We start from the raw sequence: 21,262 nt of genomic DNA, 5'->3' as shown, positions 1-21,262 counted from the left end.
GGACGTACATATCCTTTAAAGCCTTGTCCATGCTTTGGTCTGACCCTCGTGGCAACACACACTAGTTTAGTTTGCCTCTTGACCACCAGGAAAAAGACATAAGCCCCACCGTCAAACATCCAAGAAGTCAATAGTGTGCGCTGTCCTCAGAGAGACAGGGCAGGGCAATGCCTTTCAGAGAACAGGCTCTCAGAAAGCAGGCATGGACAAATACAGCTGCAGATGAGAAGCTAGACTGGGTGGTCCTGGATAGGCCCAGGTTAGGAGGATACACCAAGCTCCTTGGTCTCCATGGAAGGGGCTTCAGAAGGACTCAGCCACAGAGAATTACAGATAACTTTACAATCTTAAAATTGGGAGGTTTCTCTGTTTTTCCCAACAAAGGGAAAAAAACAGAAAAGAAACAGAAATAAGTACTAGTGGACCTTAAATAAAAAGGAAATGAAAGAAGGACCAACTATCCGAGCGTAAGGATTGGGTCACTTGTATGGAGGTCCCTGCTTTACACTTCTCTTGTTCCTAATCTGACTCAGCCTCAGAATCCTAGGCCAGTCTTTGAAAATGCAGATTCCCAGTCTCTCGAACTAGAATCTTTGGAATCTTAGTACTTTAGTTCCCAGGCTTTACCTGGGAACATGCCAGTGGATTCCAGATGCTCTTTATAGAGAGCTCTTTTCAGAAGTACCAGTGAAGAACATCTTTTTAGGAGAATGTGTGCATGAATAATAGGTTGAATATTATTTTGGCTCTTTAATTAGTTTACCTTTTAGCAATAATGACAGCAACCATGTTCATAAAAGCACATTTTAGCAGCCCCCTAAGTGTGTTGTTCCCCTCATTCTGCTCGCTACCCAGCTAGTTAATTACACAAAATCAGCATTATCTCCTACGCAGCCAGTATACATAATTATTTGTCCATTGCAAATCAACACCTGGATAATTGCAAGATAGAATTCTGAATAAAATAAGTTATCTCTGCTGCTGGGCTCCGAAATTCCCCCCACAATCTGTTCTTAAATCGGACAACATAACAGAAAATAGAGCTCTTTCGGCAATGGACAGAATCATGTCAGACAGGCTGGGGGAGAAAAAAAAAACCTCTTTGAAATTTTCTTATCATCAAGATGGATGGCCTGGTAATTCAGATAGATATGCAGGAGGGAAGATGTCTCAGTTTGGGTATTGTGTTAATAATTCATAAGGTGCTCTACCAATTGCCTTCAGGAAGGAACATCCTGTTCCTAATTGCACCCGTATTCCCAGGCAACCAAAAATATTTCCCAAACAGCTGGGACCATCACTCCTACTGCAATAGGCTTTGCTCTGGATCGCTTTGGGCCACTGGTGCTTAATGTAAAATATATTATTTGGGGAAGAGGAAAGTAATAAATATTACTGAATGACTATGATGTGCCAGGGAGTGTGCTAAGAGTAAAATGTGTGTTGTTTTATATAATCCTTCTAACTGTCCTAGAGTGCAGATAACTGCAGTGTTTTACAAATGGAGAAGCAAACACTCAGAAAAGTTAAATAACCTTTCCAGTATGACACATAGGAAGTTGCAGAGCTACTGAAAGGCCACTGGACTCCAAAGAGTTAGGCACCGTGCCCCTCACTGGCCGTGTGGCCTTGTGCCAATGACCTGACTTCCCTATGCCCCAGCCCCCCTCTCCAAGGTATGGTGATTCTTCAGTAAGACAGTTTATGAAAATGGGACAGGCTCATCTTCAGGGATCAACCTGCTTTTTACTCTTCCTTCCAAATCCTGGCCCCCTTATTATGGACTGCCTCGCCCCCAGCCACCCAAGAAAATTCATACCTTGAAGCCCTAACCCCCAATGTGATGGTATTGGAGGTGGGGCCTTTGGGAGGTAATTAGGTTTAGATTAAGTCATGAGGGTCTACCCCTAATGGGATTAGTGCCCTTGTAAGAAGAGGGAGAGAGATAGCACACTCACTCTGTCTACCATGGGAAGACACAGTAATCTGCAAGCCAGGAAGAAAGCTCTTTCCCAGAACTGAATCAGCTAGCACCTTGGTCTTGGACTTTCAGCCCCCAGCCTGTTGTTCAAGCCCCCCACTCTATGGGATTTTTGTTACAGCAGCCCGAACCGACTGAGACACTTCCTTAGATGTTTAAGTATCTATCTAAACCTAGAAGTGAACCCTCAGCTCAAGGTAAAGAATTTGTTGAAGTTGACCTCTGCCAGACAGGGAAATGCTCTTAACTATCAGAAGTTAAAAGAACTCACAGCCAGGCTGACCACATTAGAAGAAAACACAACAAAACACTTATCTTGGCTCTTGTGTGGGTTCCTGTGGCCGGGATTATGACAATCTGTGATGAGTTGGGGGGATAAAGAGAAAATAATCTTGGGTGTGAAATATCTTTCATGTGGCCATTAGCAGTCTTTAGTGAATAGCCTGGAATGGGAGGCATGTGTTACTCTAGTGGATTCTGTGGGCTCTCTGCTCAGTGTCATAAAAAATGCTAATTGCCTGCTTCCTCTGGACCCTGACTTCTGACGGAGCGCTGTTAGTTGAAGCTTCTGCAAGGTCACTCCCCATGTGGGACCTCCACATTGGCAGCACCTTCTGCTCCAAGACAGGGTCTCAGTGTTCTTCCTGACAGCAGCTTTGAGGACCGTTCAAAACAGGGAATTTACTCAGTGCCCTGGGGACTGCCACGATTTAAATTCTGAGGAGCAGCATTTCCTGGGTTATAAGGGGAGCAGGTCTATGATGAGGTTGAGAAATACTCTTCCTTAAGGCTCAACACAAAGGCAACCTTAAAATAATCATGGGTGTGACATTTACTTTATCCCATTTGGGATTTTATTCCTTGGAGACTAAGTGAATCACACTCACAGAATGGATTTGAAATAGGGTCTGTATGGAAGGGGTGTTTAGTGACCCTTTACACTTCCCTGTAGTGATTCTGACTCCAGAAGTCCATTTGCCTCTTTTGAGGAAAGAAAGAAATTCATTCATTTATTCAATTATTCAGGAGAGCTGGGCACTGCAGGTCCACTCTGTGCCAGGCACCATGCTAGGTTCAGAAACCAGAGATGAATCACTCCCAGCCCCTGCCCTGGTGGAGCTCAAGTGCAGAGAAGGAGGCATGAAGACAAAAGTCAATGAGGTGCCATGGATGCCGTGACAGATGCTGTCAGGGAATATTGTGTTAGGAAAATGCTGGCATCTTGGTCAACAATTCCATCGTGGCTCCCTATATTCTGGCACTTACAGACGGAGCATAAGGCTGGACTTAAAACAGATTTCTATGGATGAGATTAAGTCATTGCGGGAATGCAAGGGGATTATCAGGAGAGAGCTATGGAGGCATCTCAGAGGGGACCTCCCAGATAGACCCCTGGGATCCAAGGAGCCTTGGGCACATGGTCCTGTGCTGAGGCCTCAGGTCTGGGCAGTGGTGGAGAGAGATAGGGCAGGGCAAGGCCTTTCAGGCTCAGACAATAGCAGGTGCAAAGGTGCGGAGCACAGCCTGTGTTGCACAGAGTAGGGCTTGTTGGAGGATCTGGGTAAAGGCCAGAAGGTGAGAGATAAGGGGGAAAGGGGCCCAATGTGAGGCTGATGGGTTCAAGAGGGGCCTTGGAGGATATGTTAAAGAGGTTAATTTTAGTTGGTGGGGAATGGGGATAGGGAGGGAGGAGTGCTCTCCTTCCCCCGCCCCCCAGAAAAGCCCTCATAACAGAAGGTGTACTTGACCTGAAGGTATACTTGAAACATTTATTAAAGAGACAAGGCAAGTCAGAGAGGAAGAAACAGCAGGGGCCAAGGGCACGGAGAAGCCCGGCCCGGAGGACTGGAGTTGAAGCCGAAATGAGATAGGGAGGAGAGGGAGGCTGCCTGTTGCAGGCGGGGTGAAGTCAATGGCATTTCAAGGACGGTAGCGTGGTGATGAGATGGCATTGGGGCTGCGTCTCTTTGGAGGCAGTGTGGGGCACGGATTAGGGGTGACAGTGGAGGTACTTCTGTGGTGACTTCGGGATGCCTCCAGACGCTTAGAGTGATGTATGTGCACCCTGCCGACCCTCACCGGCCGTAAAAGACAGCAGCCGCTAGGATGACCAGCAGTCCATTGTTAAATTAGAAATGGACCATTCTTGGAAACCCAAATGCCTTACTGTGATTGTAGGTTTGCCGGGACTCCCTGAGGATCTTTCAGGTTGTTTTTTCTCAGTCAGGGAAATCCCCAGGGAAGCATTATGAGATGCAGAGCCCTGCAGGGTATGCAAGATAATCTGCTGGGGATGTGGGAAATTATTAGACATCTCTTTATGTTTGGTTCTAAACTAAAACATTTTAAGACAAAATGAGCTTTAATAATATTAATGCACAGATTGTAGGTGGTGCATGTATATAAGTTATACAGAAATATACCTATTTTCGATGTACAGGCTCAACAGTATTTTAGTGATAGAGACACGGGATTAAAAATAAAAACCCAAACCCTGGAACTCCTGGGTCTGTGGACTTGGGCAGACCTTTGTTTAAATCCTGGCTCTGGTACTAACCTGGATGTATCAGGTTAGGCAATGTGACCGCTCGGAATTTCTGTTTCTAGAAAGGGACCCAGTAGCTTGAGTTGACCCAGATACAGGCCATCCTCAAAGATGACTGGGTCCCTCCCACTAGAGTCAGAGTCTCAATGGATGGTATTTAGGAATCTGTGATTTGGGGTTTGGGACTTGGGGTTTTGTTTTTTACAGGTGATTGATTCTCCATTATATTAGAATGAAAAAATGTCTGCAGTAGCCCACTGGCTTGTCGCCTGGCATGTCACTCCCCGAGTGCAGGGCTGTTTATGTTTTGTTCACTGCTGTATCTCTAGCGCCTTAGATCACATAGTGGGTACACAGTATATGTTGACTCCATGAATGAAGGAATGCATGGTCAACCCCTCATCCCCAGATGTTGTCTCAGTGTTATTTAAACCTTATCTTCACAACAGAAAGGATCATGAAAAGCTCCTGGGGTCTACAGAACAGAGCCCAAAAGCTCCAGGGCCCCAGGAGTAGGCCCCCACAGCCTTGTCCAGCATCCTGTGAGGCCTGTGCTCTAACACGGTGCTTCCCAAGCATGTCCGTTGACCCACGCTCGCCCCAGACCAATCTACCCAGAATCTGTGGGGTACTGTTTTTAAAAGCCCCCGAGGTGATTCTAAAACATAGCTAGGGCTGAGAAATGCTCAAGACTAGACTAACCCAATGACTCACTTTTTCTCTGAATATCATCATACTTTCGGCTCTTCTGGAAGTTTCTCCCTTTCTTGCCTGATGAACACTGATTCCTCACCAAGCCTCCTTCAAATGTCATTTCACCCCTGTAGCTGTTCCTAATCTTCTCCCCACCAAACAAGTAATGTCTCCTCCCCTCAGCTCTCTATGACCTTCACAGCCCTGGTCATATTTTATAAAGCTCTGTGTGTCCGCCCCTGAAATGTGGCTTCCTCCAGAAAGGATAGGGGACTCTTTCCACACACCTAGGTACCACAGAAAGAGAGCACATTGCCTAGCACAGAGAACACCCTGGGGCAGGGCAGTGCATCAATGATGATGATATAACTTGGGTGACCACACCATTGATTATCCAAACTGCGATAATTTTGAGAGCAGTAGGATGATAGTAGTGGTAGTGTCAGGACAGAAGGTGTAAACAGGGATTGTCCCAGACAAGCTGGAAGTATGATCACCCCGATAACAGTGGTCAACTCTGGTTGAGCCCCGACTGCCAGTCACTGTCTTATGTTGCTGTCTATGGGTCACTTCTTTGACCTACACAATAACCCAGTGTGGGAGCAATGGTTATTAGCTACTCTTCACAGAAGAAAGACACTGTGGCAGACATGGAAGGGAACTTAACCCAACACAACACAATGAGGGGAGTGGGTGGGGGAGCTGGGACCAGAATGCCGGTCCTTGGAACCCAGAGCTCTTGTTTGGGGCCATTACACCCTGTTGCCTCCCAGGGGAAGGTCTCAGGTCTCAGCATGGGACAAGATGAGATTCTGTTCCCAGCTCAGCTTGCAGTAATTTTAGTTACCTCTCTGGTTTGGTTTCTTCATTCATAGAATGATGACAGTGCCTATTCCCAGTAACCCTGGAGTAGTAAGGGGAATAAGGTCTGAGAAGATCAGGCACAGTGTGTGTGTTTATAAGGTACTTGTCTTAGGAGTAAGATAGCTGCCAGTTTACTGTAGGCTCCCTGAGACATCTTCTCAAATAGCTACTATACAAAGTAAAAAGTGGCAAGTACCATAACAGAGTATGGAGTAAGGTCAACCAATGCCCAAGAGCCTATTGGTTAAAAGCATGAAATTTTTCATAACACCTGGGTTCAATCTGCTGTCAGATTTGACTATGTCAGATTTTCTTCTTTTTATTATTTTTCTAAGATTTTATTATTTTTTAAGTAATCTCTACACCCAATGTGGGGCTCGAGCTCACAACCCCGAGATCAAGTGTTGTATGCTCTTCCAACTGAGCCAGCCAGGTGCCTCAACTATGTCAGATTTGAATGGAGTTTCTCCAAAGAAGATATGCAAAAGGACAATGAGCACAAGAAAAGATGCTCACCATCACTAGTCCTGAGGAGCATGCAAAACAAAACTCTGATGTCACTAAACACCCATAAGGATGGCAAAAGCAAAACAGACAAACAGAAATATTGGTAAGAATATCTGATAGAGAAACTGAAACCCTTGTACTTTGCAGGTGGGATTATAAGCCGGTACAGCCGCTTTGGAAAAACACTTTGATAGTTTCTCAAAAATTTAAAGATAGAGTTACCATATAACCCAGTATTATACCCAGGAGAGAAGTGGTACTCGGGGAGAAATGGTATGATACTAAGAATTGATAACTGATACACAAATGGCATAGCAGCATTATGCTTGGTAGCCCCCAAATAGAAACAGCCAAAGTGTCCATCAACTGATGTGGTGCTTCGATACAGTGGAATATTATTCAGCCAGAAACAAAGGAATATGAAATACTGGCCCATGCTATAACATGTAGTAACCTTGAAAATGTGATGAGAGGTGAAAGAAGCCAGTTACAAAGGACCACACGTTGTGTGATACCATGTATATGAAATGCAGTTTGCCTCCAGAATAGGCAAATCCATAGAGACAGCAAATGGACTAGTGGTTGCCTAGGTTGGTTTGGGGGAGATGGGGAGTAACTGCTAATGGGTGCAGGGCTGCTTTGGGGGGGTGATGAAAATGTTATGCAATTAGCTAGCAATGATGGTAGTACGATTCTGTGAATGTACTAAAACCACTGAATTACATTCCTTACAAGAGGGAATTGAATGGTATGGGAATTATATCCCAATAAAGCTGTTATTTAAAAAATTCTGGCTCTGCTGTTGGTTATCTTCCATAAAATAGCACAAGTGACAGAGTCTAACTTAAAGAGCAGGTGTGAGGATCACATGAGAGATTGCATGTAGAATCTTGGCACAGCGACTGGTAGAGTGAATGTTCAATAATTGATAGTGACAATGTTGATGATTTTCCTGAAACACGTGTCCTTTCTTTTGTCCATCCTGAAGCATAGGGTCAGTGGTGCTTTCAGCAAAACAGGCTGGGGATTCATGATGACTTGGGACGCATGAAGACTGACCCTTACCCTAATACCCTCACATTGTGTGGGTCTCTGATGGAATAGCCTTATGGCTCTGATATCTGTTATTTATTTCTTAACTAATATAACTGAGTCCTTGCTCAAGATGTGCTCATGAAAAATTACCCTTTTAATGGTAGAGCATTTAATGAGAAACTGGATTATCTACTGCATAAGTGCCCTTCATACAAATTAGCTTGGCCCTGGGTCCTAATCTAAATTGGGCTCCTTCCTTTCCTCTAAATGGCCTAATATTTTCTTATTAATCTCTGCCCTCGTTCACCTGATCTGGCTCTGCCTCCTTATGAAGCATCCTCCTTGGTAGAGCTTTACGCCTTGACAAATGTTTCTTAAGACTGTCTTTGTATCTGACTCGTGGATGTTTTCTGGGACATGATGCGGAGGCTGGAAGTTGTTCCCATTTTCAAGCTGTCTCTCCAGTGGAGTTTTAATGCTGCCAATGTATTAGGTATCAACAGATTTGGGCCAGGTGAGTTTTGATACAATATAAGGATGGGGAAGTCAGGTAGAATGAGAAGGAATTAATCCTGGTGGTTAAGAGCGCAAGCGAAACCAGAAACCTGGGCTTTGGCATCAGACAGATCTGGGTTCAGGTCGCACTCAGTAATTTTGGACAAGTTACTTGGCCTCTCAGATGTTCAATTTAGATCCTCATTTATAAAAGCCTGAATGACAATACCTATGTCTAGGGTTATTTCTGGGGCTAAACAAGTTGGTGTATACAATGTGCTTTGAACAGAACCTGATAAATGCTACCCATACGTAAAGTTTGGAGAAGTCCCACACAGTGAAAGGGATTTGATTAGTGACTGAAATAGTGTCATGTGTTGAAGAGGCAGAGATGGTATTAGGGACAGAGTAACATAACCTTCCCAAGAACTGGAGCAAACTATAGGCCTCTCCTGCCCAATACTGCATGATAATGCAGAGAGAGGTGACATGTAGGTCCACAGCTGTGTTGTTGAGATAGATGTCTGTACAGGGTGTATCATGGCAAGTGTCTTCTTTGTTCTTAGCTTTAGTCTCTGACACTGCCCTCACAGAATCCTGAGGCTGAATTTTTACATTGATTATAGGTTCTGACTAATCATCCCTGTGTTATATCTGCTTTGTGGAACATAATTCAAAGGCTTGCATATACCAGGAGTCAGCAACGGTACAGTGGGGAAAAGCACCAGCTGGAAATTGGGGGTATGGCTCTGCAGACATTTCTTCTTTGTGCCCTCCTTGCCTCAGCACCATATCTTCTACGTGCTTCTTTCACTGGGCTGGTAATAGTGTCGACAGCTACCATTTTCTGAGAACTTAGCATGTGAATCCGTGCTTCGCAGATACTCTCCTCTAGAAGTTACTATTCACAATAAATCTGAATGTAGATATTTTATCCAATGAGCAGACCGAGGCTCCACAGACAGTTTAGTTGGTTTTCAAGTGAGAAAGGCATGATTTGAAATGAGGATGTCCAACTAGAGCTGCTACCTTCTTACACAACTAACATAGTGCCTTGCGCATTTTTATTTTCAGTCGCCCGAATCTTGAGCTTGTAGGAGCACAGACTTTGTCTTATACGTCTGTTGCAGTGAGTTACAGCATCTGGCACAGAGGAGACCCACCCTCAGTGAGGGACGATGGAATAAATAAATGAACCACAAGTTTTTTTCAGTAGAAAAGCATTATGCTGTGGTTAACTATTGCTGTTGTTTTCCCTCTGTTTTCAGCTCAAATAATTCTCAATTCACATTATGGAAAGGCCTTAGTTTGCATGTCATATAGATAAAAGGAAGTAGGCTGAGTTCTCTCTCATGCACTCAGCTCAAAGGTTCTGCCCCATGACGGCAGGCTTGATGGAGGAGGTATTGTAAGTTCAAGTTCATGATGTTCCTGGACATGAGTATCAGAAGACTAGGGTGCTCTAGGTCTTAGGAACCACATGTGCAAACTTTATGAAAATTTGATGATAGTAGAAATTTTAATTCCTGTGCATTCATCTTTTTTTCTGACTGGGTGAACTTGGGACAAGCTCCTTGAATTCTGTGACCTTCATCTCATTATCTAGAAAATAGATATGGTTGAGTTTTTACGAAGAGTGGGGATCAAGTTTATAAAACATCTCCCATGAAACACTCAGTTCACAGAAACTTTACTGTCCTTGTTTTATGTGGATGTATTTGAACGTCTGGTTGACATGTCCTAGCAAAATATTATGTTAATAATTATTGAGAAAGGCTGTTGCTGGATATGGGCCCACCATACCAAGTCGCCTATTTCTATACACACGTGAGCTAGCAGAAGAGATACTGTAAAACCATTTTTTTGATAATTGTCCCTGGGTCATTACTTGATGCAAAGCAATTACTCTGGAGTCCCACCATAAAACAGCCTATGGAATTGGGTGTAAGAAGGCCTTGGACCCTGGCCAAACTCATATTAAATGCTGGAAATGCCAAAGAAGCTCAGTGCTAATACTATTCTAACAAGAATGTCAGACATGAACTCTTAGTAGGTGATTATTATTTGTGGAATACCTGGTGTGTATTAAACTCTGTATTGGGCTCCTTACACATGTTGTCTGATTTAATTATCTTAATGCCCCCCTGGGTTGGTTACTTTTAACTCTTTTTTTTTTTTTCCTTTTGCCTGAGAACACAGAGGCTCAGAGAAAAATAACTTGCCTCTGGGTTTAAAAGGATGGAGTCAAAATTTGCATCCAGGAGGACTAGCATTCTTTTCTACTCGGTCCAGTGATTTGACTTTCTTAGAACATAAATGAAACCAGAGAACAAATCTCGATACTATGGGTATTTAAAGACAGTGGGACCTGAATGCTTACATGCCTGAATCCTGATTTTCTCTGTTTTTAGGCCAGGATCGCAGTGAAGCCACTTTGATAAAGAGGTTTAAAGGTGAAGGGGTCCGGTACAAGGCCAAGTTGATCGGGATTGATGAGGTTTCTGCAGCTCGGGGAGACAAGTTATGTCAAGATTCCATGATGAAACTCAAGGTGCTGTGCAAACACTTTACTTTCAATATCAGATTTTATAGGACTGAGGGAAGGGAGTGATTATGATCATTATGATAAAACTTTTTACTTATTCATTTAGTAGTAAATTATTTGGTTCACTGATGAATCACTGAATGTATTCATTGGGAAGAGATTTCAATCGTTATGAAAATGTTTATTGAGCGCCTACTATGTGGAGATATTTTGCTGGGGCCCAGTTTTATAACTTCTGAGCATATCACCTTTTATTCAATGTTATCTTCATTGCACAATGCCTGCAAAAAGAAAAGTAAAATTGTCAAATTTTGTAGTCCCTCAGATTTTATGAATCTTTGCCCCTTTGTTATTTTTTAACACATTTTAAATATTTTACCATATGGTAAATATGGTAAAAGATGCTATGTTAAGATAAAAGCTAATTTTATTCATTCTTATCATTCCTATTAATGTTTTCAAACACTTGTAAAAGAAAATTATTTTTTAAAGTAATATGTAATAAGATTGTGGGATTTGGAGATATCACAGAGAAGTTTCTGATAGTAAATGCTTTAAAGAAGACCTTTTTATTGAGAAATCTAAGAAAGAAATTGGAAAAAAATTGATATACACAATAAAATTATGTTATTAAATGGCCTTTAAAACATGAAAAAGAGCATTGTTTGCTCCCGCATTCTGGTCTTCATATAGTCTATGTTTCCATCTTTTAAAAAGCAATTTAAAACATTGAAAAAACAAATGAGTTAGCAAGAAGTCTACAAAATACCTAAAGCATTGAACACATATAATTTAATTATCTTCCCAATTATAGAATTCACAAAATGTTCATTGTAGAATATTTTGAAAATACAGAAAAATATAAGGAGAAAAATTGAAGTCATCCATAATCCCACCACCCAAAGAAAATCAGTGTCTACATTTTTGTGTGTAACTTAATCTGTCTTCATATCTGTATGTATATTATATGAATTATAAACATATGTAATACAATTGGAATTACTATTATACAGTCTTATATCCTGTTTTTTTTCCTCATCTAACACAATATTATGAGAATTTTTTTCATATCTTCCAGTAGTCCCTCAGGACACAAGTTGGTCAGTGTAATTTTTTTTAATGTAAAAAAGGAGGAAGAAAAGAAAAAAAAATATATGTGTATATATGCAAGGCTGGCCAAGTTCCTCCAAGTACAGACTGGGACAGTATCTATAAAACATCCTCTAGTTGCCTTTTCTTTCCTATTTGCTTAATAAATCAGAGCTATTATTTTTATTTATACTATACAAATTTTCTCAGCAGTTTAACATGGATATCAGATGCTAAGTCTCCTTGTAGTATGGCTGTAGGAATCATTTTTTAAAAATCTTAATTTTCTTTCTTTTAATTTTTTAAAAAGATTTTATTTATTTATTTGAGAGAGAGAGAGAGAGAGCAAGCATGAGCTGGAGGGGAGAGGGAGGAGAATCTGAAGCAGATTCTGTGCTTATCACAGAGCCCAACCACAGAGCTCGATCCCGTGACTGTGAGATCATGACCTGAGCCAAAACCAAGAGTTAGCTGCTTCACCAGCTGAGCCACCCAGGCACCCAAAAATCTTAATTTTCTAAACTGTGTACCCATTATTTTTTAGCTGTTACATAAGCAAACTTTATTTTAATAGTTATGTATCTATTATGAAGTATACTAGAAAAAGGTGAAATCATGATTTGACAGATTATCACCTTGGGAAAGGTTCATGTTTTCTTTCTTTTCTTTTCTTTTTTTCTTTCTTTCTTGCTTTCTTACTTTCTTTGCTTTCTTGCTTTCTTGATTTTCTTGCTTTTCTTTCTTTCTCTTTCTTTCTTTCTTTCTCTTTCTTTTTTTCTTTCTTTCTTTTCTTTCTTTTCTTTCTATAATTAAGCAATGTTATGAGATTTCAGGGCAATCCAGTAATGAGCTCTCTTCTTCTGCTAAGCCCAAATCTGATAGATAAGTAGATAACAAAGTCTGACAGGAGGAATTCTAAATTCCAGCCTTGTGACTGATAAATGCTGGAATGAAGGAGGTGACGTGGATACATGGCCACAGTGGGCATCCTCAAAAGAGATAGGCTGTTCCACTTAGTTTGTGGAACAGTTGGGTAACTGCATCCCTTCCTATCCCCACCAGCCCCCGTCCGGCCCCAGAGTAGGACCTGTGATTCATTACTGAGATCAGACCAGAGTGCAGCCTCTCTACAAGTGGGCAGATGGTGGAGAGAACCCAAAAGAGACTGAGCCTGGAGTCCTCAGCCTCCCTCCAGACTCCCATCAGATAGAGCCATGCCTTCTTTCCCAAGGAGACCCTAGTCAGCGATAGGGATGAAGGCCAAAATCTTCATTTTGCTGAAGTCCCTCCTTACTGAGTATGAGGCAGGCAAATGAAGATTTGCTCCTGACAAATGTTAATTAAAGGACATCAGGAAAAATCTCCCAACAGCCTGGTTCTCACCCAGAGCCATAAGTAAGTCTGCTAAGGAGCTGGTGCTTCTTCTTCCAGCATCCTGGTAGATAGCCATTCACCAGGCACGTGTCCCAGAGCACCTTGTCGGCCCGCTACCTTCATGGAAGCACTGAGGTCTAAGTGGCTTGGCGCAGGAGTCTGCCTCTGCACCCTGAAGGTTCTCTGTCCACATTCATGTTGACTCAAGCTAGCTGGACCAGGCCTGGTGATGACTGCTGACCTTGTGTGTGTGCATGTGTTACCTGCAGTGAGGTGCCCCATCTGTCATCCCTCAGAACTGTGAGGTCCTCAAAGCCCCGAGAATTTGTCCTGCTGTAACACACTCCTGTCAGATGCACTGAGCTCATTGAGGGGTTCTTGGTTCCCAGACAATTGTGTTTCATTATTTGCAAGTTGCTGAGAAGAATGTTGACATTTCAGCTCCCAGTGGTTTTTCTTTAGGAAACAGAAACATAAATGATCGATTCTCCATTTGGCCACCTGCCCAGGAAAGAAAGAGGCAGAGAAGTACAAAATGCCTGTTAGCCTTGCAAAAGGGCCCACTTGTTCACGTTAGGCCATATGAGAAATAAAAAGGAAATCTGCTTTCCTTTGCAAGGCTCTTTGAGGCTGGTACCTTTTCCTGTTTGAGAGAGTTTTCATTTGGGTTATAGAGATTTGAGAGGAGATTTCATATTCCGAGTATGAGCGGGCTGTCACCTGTCCTCCAGCAAAACACCATTATCATCATGTTTTAATTTGGAGTCAACATAAGCATTTTCCCATATATCACCTCTTTTGATCTTGTGAGATAGATATTAGCCTCTCTGTTTTATAAATAAGAAATCTGAGGTTCATAGAAGTTAAAGGATTTGCCCCGGAACCTTCATTTAACCTGTTGTAAGCCCGATCTCTGAATGCCCAGTGTTTGATAAGACACAGTTTCGTCCTTACTTATATTCTTTTTTGTATCTGCATTTAATTTATCTTGGTTCCCCAATGAGATTTTAAGCCCTTACCGGTAAGTTACCCACACATCATTGACTTAGAAAGTAGCCAACTAGAGACGTTGGGCAAAATGTGGTGGTTGAAACTCTAGGAGGGGATGAGATCTCTCAGAGACAGTGCCTGGAGGGCTAATTACAGAGCTCTAAATATGCCAGCTGGGGTCCTCTAAGAAGCAGAGCCCACCCTGGCTAGGTCAGATGAGGACACTTTAATGAAAGAGCCACTTAGAAAGGGTAGGTAAGGTTAAGTAAGGGAGCAAGGGATGGTGAAGCTCCCAGGAACCTACAACAGTAGAAAGCAGCAACCACCCTAGGAGGAAATATATTTACTGAAGCCCATGGAGAGCAGGATTGAGGAGGAAGTCCCCTCCCTCCCCAAGCAAAAATATAGACCCTGCCAGAGACGTAGCACAAAGAAGGAAAGAATGCAGATGGAATACCCTGACTTCGCTCTCCATCCACCCTCTGATCTCCTGCCTCTCTTGCCCAGAGGACCAGGGAATGCACTCCACAGGGACCAGGCTCTAGGCACAAAGCAGAGTAGAGGAGAATATTTAAATTCTTTTTTTTTTAACTGGGAAAAGTGAGATTTGGGGTGAGTTTTGTTCCAAAGCTTGTATAGCTAGTAACTGGGATGACTGAGATTGGAGACCAGCTTATATTTTTTAAATCATGGAACATTCTAGAATAGCATTGTAGGTTTTCAGCCATTCATGTCTGAAGCCTTTTGTGTTTTCCTACCTGCTTTACAGGATCCACCGAGATCACAGCCATGCACCATGCTGGGTGGGGTTTCTCAGAGCCCTTTCCTGTACTTCCCCTTATCTCATCCTCAAGGGACCTCTGAGCTGGACAGGGCAGCCAGTCTGACCCTTTGTGTATCACTTCCTTCATGGAGATACCACCTATGTGTGACTCCCTGAGGGATGCCTGTGTCCATCATTTCACAAGTGCCTGGCACATGGCATTGCTTCATGGTATGAATGTTAGTACAAGTAATAATGATAACTGTCATTCACCAAGCTCTCCCGACATGCAACACACTGTGCTAAGTGCTGTATGTGCATAACTGTTTTCAATATCTGGTAAGAAATGTGATTATTATTATTTTTTTAAAGACTTTATTTATTTATCTGAGAGAGAGAGAGCGAGCGTGAGAAGGGGGAGGGTCAGAGGGAGAACCAGGCTCCCTACCGAGCAGGGAGCCCGATGTGGGACTCGATCCCGGGACTCCAGGATCATGACCTGAGCCGAAGGCAGTCGCTTAACCAACTGAGCCACCCAGGCACCCGAAATATGATTATTTTCATTAAAGTTTCCCTTCACTGTGGAGTCTGGGGGCTCATGGTTCCACCTGGCTGTTTGCAGAACAATTTTGACATATCTGTAGGATATCGTGTAGTCTTTTTGTTTTCCCAAAAAAAAAAAAAAAAAAAAAGCTCTTAAGGAAGGTTGTAATAGAAGGAAGCCCAACATGGGGATCTGAAAGATCGCTGTTTGAATTTTCTCTCTGTCTTATTAGTTCCTTGAGGTTTCAGGAGGTCACTTCAGCCCCCGGCCTTATGTTTCCTTACATGTAAGTTAAGGGAGATGATTTTCACTTTCCAGGACTATGGCCTGGGCTAAATTATATGATAGGGAAGAGAACCTATAGCACGTAAGGGTAGGTCCCCAAGAAAATGCTTGACTGTACTTTCCAGATTTCCAACAGCGACTGACTTGGTCAGGTGGCTCATGTGAGGTGCTGAGCCCCAAAGGGCACCTACCTCCACATCTTCCGACGCCCCTAGTCCAAGCTGTCTCCTGGACCTCTGCTGGTTCTCCATCCTGGCAGTGAATAATCTCGTGGGGAGATGAGACCGTGAGGCGTGGTGTCTACTGGCAAACTTGCTTGGCCTTAGCGCAATTTTTCAGAGCTTGACTCAGGGTCCTCTCTCACAGGAGAAACCTGCTCGATCAAATGGAGTTTTACTTCCCCAAAGACAGCCCTGCTCGGAGAGTCCCTCCCTCTTTCACTTGCCATGGAAAGCCACAACCAGCAACCCCAGGCAGAAACACGCCTGGAACACGTGTGTGTGCTCTTTCCGTTCTTTCTGTCCTCTTTTGTGTACGGCTGCATTCTGCTATGAGAGGGGGCAGTAATTCAGAGAGCTAAGGACTAGACTAGGAGGACTGTTTTGGGGATGGAGACGTTGAAGTCTCTCTCCTTGATCGAAGGTGCAGCTCTCTCCCCACCAAGACTGTGATGTTCTCTCCTAAGAGGAGTTAAACAAGAAAGAAGGGCTCCCTGCCCCTTTGATACAGTCCCTCCAGTCTTTCCGTATACGATGGAGCCACTTCTCGTTCTCTTTTTGTGTTATGTCTGGAGATCTGAAGTTGGAGGTTCAACTGCAGAGGTACCAGGCATCAGGTATTTTATTCCAAATCCAGCCAAGAACCCAGCATTCAAAGTGAAGTTTCCCAGGGTTCAAAGTCTGGCGGGCCCACTCCCAGAAGGAGGGAAAGTCACTTCCCCTTTCAAGTGCCTGCTTGATGCTGGGCTCCATTCTTGATGCTGGGCACACAGAATGGATAAAACAGAGTTCCGGGCACAAATGAGCTTTGGTTCTATTGGGCATAAGGCAGACAGTTGCCAAATGAACAAATACACGGGTCAGATGGCAGTAAGGACCAGTGAGGAAAAGGGAAGAAAGGAGAAAGAGTGAGGTGCAAAGGGGGAGGGGTTTGGAGACAGTGTCCCCCATAGGATGGCATTGGAAATAAGAATTACCCCCGGGGGCTGCAAAAACATACTTTGGCCATTCTCCCCGTGTTTCTTAGAATCACCCCTCAGTGAATTCACGGGAAAGCAAGTGGGGAAAGCACAGTGGGGATTCTAGAAACCTCCCACTAAGCAGGGCACTTACAGGGACAGAGGACTTAACTTTGGGGCGTGAGTCCCTCTCTTTAACTATTTGGAGGACAGGCATTGCAGGAGGGATCTCTGGTCACTGAGTGGCAGCCCCTCAAAGAGCAACACTGGGGAGGGTTACCCAGAGAGGTTTTGACTTGCTAGAAAGAAGCCACCATGTAAAGGATTAAGTGCTCCCTGCACCAGGAGTCTGGAGAGCTGAGTTGTAGGCTCAGCTCACCACCAGCACCCTGGACCACCTCAGTACTGCCCACCCCCACCTCCCAGACATCATTTTCCTCATCTGTCAGCTGGAAATTAGCAAGATTTTCTTTAGCTCTGACATTCTGTATGTCTACAAGGGTGTAAGTGGTGCTCAAGAATGAATGGGTGACTCAGGAGGGAGTGAATTTCCTACTGGTAGGTCCCCAAACAGGAACCAGAGCACAGACTTTCAGGGACAGTCATTCATTTACCAGAAGAAGTTAATTTTCATGATATCCCTGTAGTGTTCCAGGCACCGTACTAGGTACTTGACCTAAATTTTCATTTAATTCTCTCCCCCACGCAAGGATAGTGTTTACACTTGAGGAAGTGACAGTGAGAATTAAGTCATTTGCCCAAGATCAGAGAGAGCCAGGAGCATAAGCCAGCCGCCCGGATTGCACGGAACATTTCCGGTACCCAAAGTGATGATAACCAAACAGCCTCTAGGGGATGCCTCATCTCTGTGCCTTCTGGACATCCCTGTTCCTAACACTGCTGGTTCTCTGACACCGAGGTTGTGAACATGCTCTTCTGACAGATGCACAGATGACTTTTATCTCCCAGAAACATGATGTCATGATTATTTTTGACTTTTCTACTCCTAGAAGCCCAGAACTATAACTGCTGATAGTTGGGCTTGATCTTGTACTCAGGGCAGGCTGATAGCAACGAAGGGGCTAGAAGCTCCAAAACACGTAATGCAGAGATAGGAACACTCCCCACCCCGAGTATAAATCCCTTGGAATGTCCTCACCCTCTAAGTGGTACCCTCATATGAAGCCCATGCTTACCTGTCACTGGCCACCACAGAAGCTAGTTTAAAAAGCAAGTGTCTTTGTTCTTAACTTGCATCATATCAACTTTGGGAGAGTTCTGGATAAAACATTCATCTCACAAGAATGACAGAGTGCCTCTTCTAGGGACTGTCCTGGGCGCTGAGGATAGAGCAGTGAGCAGGGCGACACCCATGCCTTTTGTGATGTTTTACCTGCTAACTGGCTCATATACGTAGCTTTGGTTTATAAAAAGTTTGGAAAAGTGGGGAAACAGAGGCACTGATAAATAAATGGAATGCATTTGGTAGGTACCTTCCTGCCGAAAAGGGTAAAGGAAAATAGAAAACGAGGGTGGTTAAAAACTGCAAACCGTGGGGTGCCTTGGTGGCTCAGTCAGTTGAGCATCTGCCTTCGGCTCAGGTCGTGATCCCAAGGTCCTGGGATCGAGTCCCACATCGGGCTCCTTGCTCAGCAGGGAGTCTGCTTCTCCCTCTGACCCTCTCCCCTCTCATGCTCTGTCTCTCTCTTTCAAATAAATAAAATCTTTTTAAAAAACTGCAAACTATAAGCATGGAACTCTGATGATCATGTTTTTCCAGACCAAAGGGAGACATGCAGTCTGGCAATGGTTTTTATTTTCTTTCTACTCTCTAAAATCAATTCCCATGAAAACTTTTTCCAGAAGTAAAGATAAAATCACATTTAGGAATATATTCTGTGACTCCTCTTTATTTAATAGATTGAAACCATATACAGTATGAAGCCCAGCAACATATTATTAATAAAAGGATCATATCACGTTTATCTTGGGGTCTTGAATTCTGAACCAGATATCTAGGCACAAAGGAGGCATTCTATAAATCTTGGGTAGTCGTGTGAATCAGTGTTCAGGTATCTATTTATACAGTGTTAGATATAATGGTAGGGTAACCATTACCCTAGAATATCAAGAAGAGGCAAGCATGTCGGGCAGGGAAGCATGGAAGGGGCAAAGAGAGAGCAGTGTGGATGATTGGTGGCATTGGTGGATGGTATCTGACATGCCTTTGGGACTGGAGGGAATCTTCAAATGAAAACACTCGAGGGGTGTCTTGGTGGCTCAGTCGTTAAGCGTCTGCCTTCGGCTAAGGTTGTGATCCCAGGGCCCTGGGATCAAGCCTCACATCGGGCTCCCTGCTCTGCGGGGAAGCCTGCTTCTCCCTCTCCTACTCCCCCTGCTTCTGTTCCCTCTCTCACTGTGTCTCTCTCTGTCAAGTAAATGAATGGAATCTTTAAAAAAAAAAAAAGAAAGAAAGAAAGAAAACACTCGAGTAAAAACCATGTCCTTCCTTTCAACAGGGCGTTGTTGCTGGTGCGCGTTCCAAAGGAGAACACAAGCAGAAAATCTTTTTAACCATCTCCTTTGGAGGTATCAAAATCTTTGACGAGAAGACAGGGGTAAGTAAAAGAATCACATGGCATTGTGAAATTGAGTCCATTGACAGATGTGCCCTTAAAAGCCTCTACTCTCTGGGCAGGAATATCAAACAAGCATGAAAACACATAAAGTGACTGACAAACTCGATCAACTGTGATCGTCCATCAAAGGCAGGCTCTTCCCTGATTTGGCCACTGTGTTTCTAACAGTGTGATTGTGATAAAAGTGTCACACAGGCCCAGGAATCTAACGGGAGATTGATGAGCTTTGAAGCGCAGTGGGTAATGGGACAGTTTAAGTTAAATTTCTTTGTGTGTTGGCAACTTTAATGACATGCATCCTAGAGGGAGACACATGAAAGTCTTTTGACTTGGTCCAAGCCTCCAGACTCTCCGGAGTTTACCCTGTGCCACTTTGCAATTACTGTAATCAAAAAGAATGGAGTTTTCAACCTTAAAAAATTCTGTCACTGCATGACCAGGAAATGTCAGGGCTGATGTGTTTGTTGAACCCACCAAGGAAGTGGTTTGTGTTTTCCTCAGCACCCCCAGCAGCTGTTAGCTCCAGCATTCATCCCTGGGGCTGTCCTGACATTGGTGGTCCTGTTTATTGATGATAAGGGAAAAACAGAAAAATGTTCTAGGCTCTGTTTAGTCCAGAGAGCAGGAGTCAAATGGCTGTGTTTTTTTTCCTTTTATTCATTCAGTGTTTTACAGCTTATAAAACACCTTTACATATATCACCTCCTTTGCACTTCCCAACTTAATTTTCAAGTGTTGTAGATGCCAGACTCAACCAGTCAAGATACCCAACCTTAGTCATTTTGCATTGTACTTTCTTCCCTTCGTTCTGACTCCTATTAGGATCCCATACAGGTAGGATGATAATTTAACAGTAAAAATAGGTTTTGAAGAAAAGGTATTTCTGAATAATTAGTAATAGGACAGGTATTTGTCTACCCAGATTCACAGCAGCTTTATTCACAGGAGCCAAAAGGTGGAAGCCACCCTAGCGTCCATTAGCGGATGTGCAGATACACAAAATTGGGTGCCCGCCTCCAATGGAATATTATTCTGCAGCAAAAAGGAAGGAAGTTCTGACACGTGCTACTACACAAAGGAAACTTGACGACATTATACAAAGTGAAATAAGCCAGTTATAAAAAGGCAAATTCTGTACGATTCCACTTCTATGACCTATCTAGAGAAATGAAATTCAGAGAGACAGAAAGTGGAACGGTGGTGGTGAGGGCCTGCAGGGGCAGGGGGGTGTGTGATGAAGAGTGAGTGTTTAGTAAGTATGGAGTTACTGTTTGGGAAGAAGAAAATGGCGCTCGTGATGGATGGCTGGGGGGACTGCACAACGCTGTCCATACACTGCCACACCCCTGAACTAACTGTATGCCAAGAAATACTCAGAATGGTAAAATTTTAGTTACGTGAAGTTTACTGCCATAAAAAAGAACTAGTGATAATAATTTCCATTCATGGTGTACCTACTGTATACTACGTGCATATTAATCACGTGACATACATGATTCAGTTTTGCCCTCACAGCAGTCTTATGGGAAAATAACAACTTCATCAAGCACATAATATGTGCCAGGCATTGTTGTGAACCCTTTGCAAGAACCAACTCTGTTAATCCTCACGACAGCCCTGTGAGGTAGATGGCAGTATCCTCTCCATTTTATAGCTGGAGATATTGAGGAGAGAAACGTAGATGTAATTTATTGAAAGTAAGCGGTGGTTGGAGACAGGATTAGAATCCAGGTTGG

The 21,262-nt window shown here is 43.4% G+C and overlaps 1 protein-coding gene across 4 annotated transcripts in view; it reads left to right on the top strand.

The window, feature by feature from the left end:
- DAB1 (DAB adaptor protein 1) overlaps positions 1-21,262 on the top strand; it is a 1,151,191-nt gene that overhangs the window by 982,013 nt on the left and 147,916 nt on the right. For all 4 annotated transcript variants that reach the window (XM_027568673.2, XM_027568671.1, XM_027568672.2 and 1 more), the window contains exons 7-8: positions 10,532-10,671; positions 19,407-19,505. In XM_027568673.2, the coding sequence (XP_027424474.1) occupies positions 10,532-10,671; positions 19,407-19,505 (239 nt within the window). The remainder of the gene's footprint in view (positions 1-10,531; positions 10,672-19,406; positions 19,506-21,262) is intronic.

Source organism: Zalophus californianus, chromosome 4, assembly GCF_009762305.2.
Source record: "Zalophus californianus isolate mZalCal1 chromosome 4, mZalCal1.pri.v2, whole genome shotgun sequence".
Taxonomy (NCBI): domain Eukaryota; kingdom Metazoa; phylum Chordata; class Mammalia; order Carnivora; family Otariidae; genus Zalophus; species Zalophus californianus.
The sequence above is the reverse complement of the archived record's forward strand: the minus strand, read 5'-3'. Positions and strand labels throughout refer to the sequence as shown.